The 6,000-nt window shown below is 33.6% G+C and overlaps 1 protein-coding gene across 1 annotated transcript; it reads left to right on the top strand.

Annotated features, from left to right (window-relative positions):
• Window positions 1-4,126: 4,126 nt before the first annotated feature.
• LOC106335520 (transcription factor AS1-like) lies at window positions 4,127-5,936 on the top strand. The gene is made up of 2 exons (XM_013774062.1): window positions 4,127-4,304; window positions 4,652-5,936. Exon 2 carries the CDS (start codon window positions 4,706-4,708, stop codon window positions 5,744-5,746), a length of 1,041 nt encoding a protein of 346 aa, XP_013629516.1. The 5' UTR covers window positions 4,127-4,304; window positions 4,652-4,705; the 3' UTR covers window positions 5,747-5,936.
• The last annotated feature ends 64 nt before the right edge of the window (window positions 5,937-6,000 follow it).

The raw sequence follows: 6,000 nt of genomic DNA, 5'->3' as shown, positions 1-6,000 counted from the left end.
AAAGGGTATGTACCATACCATTATTTGGAATCGTACACTTATGATTTGTGTTCAAACTTGTATACGATATGCGTTATTTAAATTGTGATGGAAATACAATTTACAATCCAAAGTTATATTTACAAAAACAAAAACTATCAGACGATTTCAACGTGTATTTAATATAGTATATGTATGATCAAACTGTTTGATAATCCAACCTCTAACAAACGCAACCAGTTTTCATCAAAGAAGATTCGAACTGATGTGTGCATATTGAATATTATACCGGTAAAGCATGATGATAAACCACTGCCTTTGCCAGCATTGAAAAAGATGATTGAAAGAGAAGTTCCACGAGAACAAAGGGTGGAAAGGGTATAGAAAGAAGTAGCTGCAATTTTGGTTTGGAACAAAATTGTGAATATTTCAATTTCAATAGGAGTATAAGTTACAAAGGAGTAGCTTATTGCAATAAAGGTGCATTTGATGTAACAAGATTTTTTCGATGAATGAAATTTAACATTCATTAAAATATATATATATATATATATATATATATCATACCAGTTCACATGAAGATTGAATTTCCAGTTAAAAATTGAGTCAGTTTCTATTAGGTGGTTCAATATATTTATTCCGTTTAGTTAGTTCAAACTTCAATTATATCTCCTTATTATTAAAAGAAAAACACTAAAAAAACAACATTGATTTTATGTATTATTAACAAGTTTGTGGTTATACTTATGTATCAACACCACAACCTTTCTCACACCACATTTTAAACAACCATTCATTTACTAGAAAAATTACAATATATGCCATCAACCCTCAATTCATTATATCATTTATTATATCATTTATCAAAATATATTAGTTTAAATGTTATTTACATATCAGATCTCTAATTGGTAATACATATAGAAACTAACTAATATATCGTGTATGAAATTTCTCATTCCTTGAATGCCAATCACATACATTGTCATGTGTGTAAGTTTCTTTTGCAAAATTATGTACGAAGGTACACAAATTATATAAGTTTTTTTTTTTTGCATTTTAGTCATTGTTTTTCTGTCAAAACTTTGTATATATATCTCACCCCGAACATGGCTCGGATGATTATCTAGTATAAATGTACATTTGCAAGCATTGATTGAATAACTAAAAATGAGAAAGTTATTTATGTAACGAACTCCATCTTCTTCAAGCTCAAGCTTTCTCTCTATAATAATTCGTGTTCGTAATAGTTCATAATCTGGACCGTGATACGAGTCACAGAAACTATCAATTCTCGATCAACATATGTGGTTAGTCATATCTCAATATACGCAACTAGAACATGTTGTTCTTGTTTTGGTAAAATCAACCAACCATGTGGTTGTTGTTTTTTTTTAATCAAAACCATGATGGCTGTTTTTTTTGTCAACTTTTTTTTTTCTTACTACCTATATTCCTAAACCAAATTTTGATCGACAATTCGATGAATAGTCTATTAGACCAATAGATATAAAATAAAATTATTTTACTTCTAGTCTGTTTTGCTAGGGCTTAGCGCGACAGTTGTAACTCTAGAAATGTAAACTAAGCTGCAACTTTCAAAATGATCATTCTTTTTTTTTAGGGGACAATGATCATTCAAGAAACGAAAAGAAGCTATCGCTGAAAAAAAAAGATTAGAAAGGAAGAAGCTAAGGTAATAAATACTCGACTGAATTTACTATTCCCTCCGTTTCGAATTAAATGTCGTTTTAGAACAAAATTTTCGTTTCAAAATTAGTGTTGTTTTATGATTTCAATACAAAATTTATTGACTTTTTATTCTAATCTATTTTTTTATTGGTTGAAATCTGGTTAGGTGTATTGGTAATGATGTTTTTATCTAGTAAATAGATAAACTTAAATGTTTTATTAATCTGTGTGTCGAAGTCTAGAACGACAAGTAAAATGAAACAGATGGAGTTTAATATTGGCTGTGACTACGAAGCATCTAGTGACGTCATACATTAATATGTATGTGGTTGTCTAATTAGTATAATCTAAGAACATCTCCAAACCATAACACTATTTTAGTGTCAAAACCACACTATTTTAATATAATTTCAACACTAAAAAAAGTTCTTTTCCAATATAACACCAAATTTCACACTAAAAACTATTTCATAATATTATATGTATTTATATTTTTATTTATCATTTATTTAATTGTCTAGTTTATCAATAAATTAAGTGAATAGTGTTTTAGGCCATCTCCAACCAAATTGCAAAACACTATTTTAGTATAATTTTTACACTAAAACATCTCCAACTCAACTGCAAAAATCACACCATTTTTGTGTCGCACTATAATTTTACACCAAATTTGGTGTGATACTATTCACCACACTATAATACTATTCATTCCATTAAAACACTATTTATTTATTTTATTAATAAAATGTACAATTAAATAAATGACAAATAAAAAGTTAAATACATATAGTATTATAAAAGAGAAAAAGACAAAATAACACTAAATCAAGTTTTTGTTTCCAAACTAGCACTTAAGGTCAAAAGTCACAAAAATAGCACTTAATTTATCAAAAGTCACAAACTTAGGGTTTAGAGTTAAAGGGTGGGGTTTAGGATTTAGGGTTTAGGGTTTAGAGTTTAGAGTTTAGGGTTTAGGGTTTAGAGTTTGGGGTTTAGGGTTTAGGGTTTAGGGTTTAGGGTTTAGAGTTGAGAAATGAGTTTTTGGAGATAAGATTTCAAATTTTGAAAAATAAAAAAATTAAAATTTTCAAAAGATAAAATGCTATTTTGGTCATTTTAGTTTTTGAGTGCTATTTTTGTGATATAAACTTAGAAATGTGCTATTTTGAAGATTTGCCCGTTATAAAATAACTTTTAATGTGAAATTTAGTGTTATGGTTGGAGAAAAACATTTTTTTAGTGTTGAAACTACACCAAAATAGTGTTATGGGTTGGAGATGTTCTTAGTGTGGTGAATAGTATCTCACCAAATTTGGTGTGAAATAATAGTATTGCATTAAAATAGTGTTTTGGAGCTGGGACGTAAAGATAGTTTGAGAAAAATTGGGGGGTGGTAGAGAGTGACTGAGTCAATCATAAAAGAGTGAAAGTTTTGTCTGCCTGATTATAGCATTCGGAGTTTCTAAATTACGCCGGTGAGTAAGGTGTGCATGGTAGCAAACACAAGTAGTGTTGAGTAGTGGTAATCGGATGTGATGGAACAGAGAAAAGGATTTCTTGGTAGGGTTTCTTGGGACCATTACTGTTTTTACATGCTTTTGCAAAAGACACCACCCTCATTTTCTGATACGTGTCCATCTCAACCGCAATTACTCATACGTCAAATCCTGGTTTTAGCCAACAAAACCAATTTAAAATGTAAAGAAAGCGGTTTGTTTTTCAACCAGGTGTAATTTTTTTTTTTTTGAACAAAAAAAAATACACCTGGTTCAAAAATTTTTTTTTTACACCACTACATATTTAATAATGTTGTCAAAAACATTAAAAGTTTACTAATATTTTTTTTTTCTAAAAAATATTTGTTTGAAAGATCTACATAGTTTTTTTTTTTGAAAATAAGATCTACATAGTTTCTAAAACATTAGTCTCTTATGTATACATTAAATAAAGAAATCAAAAAGTAGATTTACCAGATTAATACATTACTGAAAACAAATATCTATTTTAAGCAATATCAATCGTAGAAAAATTTCCAAGTCTATAGATGTGCTTAACAAGTTTGGAGTAGTTTCTTTAATTATGTGATCTAAATTTTTTAACTTTAAGAAAAAAATTGTAAATGCATTTCAATCTATAATAGTTTTATTAAAATTGATTAAAAACAAAAAAAAAAGTGATGATAATCTTTTAATCTTTTTTGAAAATAATTTTATCATAGATACTATATTTTGATCAAATTTGACTTTTATTTACTTTAATGTTATTGAAAACGAATTTGAGATCCCAATGTAAAATAAAATAAAAAATAAAAAAATATCATATTAGCAAACGAACTAATGGAATATCAAACTTTTACCTCCACGCGCCACTGTAAGAGAGTTTTTTCACCACTTGTGCGTATAACCGAAGAAACGTCAGTGTCCCAGTCGATAAACTTTTTTCGTCCTTTATTAGATTTCTTTTATCAATCTGCCGTCTCTGTGGTCTAATCTGGTACGTTGTCTGGTTTATAAAGCCTCTCTCTTTGGTCTTTTCATTTCCTCTTCCACTTCGCCGACGAGATTAAAGTCCAAGACAGAACAATCTGTGTGAATGGAAGAAGTTGCTCTGAGTCTCCTTTTCAAGATTATCTTGTGAGCATTTTTTTTCCTTGCACAATGCCACAATCTCTTATCTTGAATAGGGTAACGCTAATAGTGTTCATGAACTATCAACTCCTCTGTTTTGGTTTCAACCACAAAAACTCCTCTGTTTTGGTTTCAACAATTAACTCCTCTGTTTTTGGTTTCAACAATTGAACTCCTCTGTTTTGGATTCAACCACTAACTCCTCTGTTTTGGTTTCAACCATTAACTACTCTGTTAAAGTGTTAGTCTTTCTCATCTTTGATGGTTCTTGAGTGTCAGATCCCTCTGTTTCAAATGGGTTGCTCTGTTTTTCGATCTTAAAAGTTTTGATCTTTTTTGGAAAATTAACGCAGATGAAGAAGGAATGGTGTTGAGATGGGAAGGAGTGATGTGTGGAGTTTCAGGAGATGAAGGAGAGGCAACGTTGGAGTGGTGAAGAAGATGCATTGCTACGCGCCTACGTCAGACAGTTCGGTCCTAGAGAATGGCATCTCGTCTCCGACCGCATGAACAAGCCTCTCAACCGTGACGCCAAGTCTTGTCTGGAGCGTTGGAAGAACTACCTCAAGCCAGGGATCAAGAAAGGGTCTCTGACCGAGGAAGAGCAGAGGCTTGTGATCCGTTTACAGGAGAAGCACGGCAACAAGTGGAAGAAGATCGCCGCCGAGGTTCCCGGGAGGACGGCGAAGCGGTTAGGGAAGTGGTGGGAAGTGTTCAAGGAGAAGCAGCAGAGAGAGGAGAAAGAGATTAACAAGAGAGTCGAGCCTATCGACGAGAGCAAGTACGATAGGATTCTCGAGAGTTTCGCTGAGAAGCTTGTGAAAGACCGCTCTGTTTCGGTCCCTATGGCTAGTTCAAACGGTCCTCCTTCTAATCATGTGATCCCGCCTTGGTTAGCTACTCCTAACAACGGGAACAATGTTGCTGCGAGACCTCCCTCGGTGACTCTCACTTTATCACCTTCCTCCGTGGCTGCAGCGTCACCTCAACCGCCTATCCCGTGGCTGCAGCAGCCTGAGAGAGGAGAGACTCATGTGTTAGGGAGTATGATACCGTCTTGCAGCGGTGGTAGTGAGAGTGTGTTCATGTCAGAGCTGATGGAGTGTTGTAGAGAGTTGGAGGAAGGACACAGAGCATGGGCGGAGCATAAGAAGGAAGCGGCTTGGAGGCTAAGGAGGCTGGAGCTGCAGCTAGAGTCAGAGAAGACGAGTAGACAAAGGGAGAAGATGGAGGAGATCGAGGCAAAGATGAAGGCTTTGAGGGAAGAGCAGAAGATGGCAATGGAGAAGATTGAAGGAGAGTATAGAGAACAGCTTGTGGGCTTGAGGAGAGACGCAGAGGCCAAGGAGCAGAAACTGGCTGATCAATGGAGTTCTAAGCATATTAGGCTCACAAAGCTTCTTGAACAGCACATGGGTTGCAGGCAGAGGCTATTAGACCGGCCATGAACCCTGAACCCTGAACCAAACCTACTAAGATGTCTACTCCTCTTTGTTGTGTCATGTAATGTAAGCTTTTTGTTTTGAGTTTCTTTTTTTCATTTGGTGTCTCCAATGTTAAATCAGACTTTTTGGTCCCTTAACTCAGCATTTATTGTATGTCTTGGTTTCTCTTCTTTAAATCATTTGGCATCTCCAATGTAGGCATTGCAACACTTTCTATAGTTTACAACTTCAGTTGATAAAAAGTGTACAAGATAAAA

This window comes from Brassica oleracea, chromosome C3 (assembly GCF_000695525.1).
Source record: "Brassica oleracea var. oleracea cultivar TO1000 chromosome C3, BOL, whole genome shotgun sequence".
In the NCBI taxonomy this organism is placed as follows: Eukaryota; Viridiplantae; Streptophyta; class Magnoliopsida; order Brassicales; family Brassicaceae; genus Brassica; species Brassica oleracea.
Note: the sequence above shows the minus strand (reverse complement) of the source record. Positions and strands in the feature narration are given on the sequence as shown.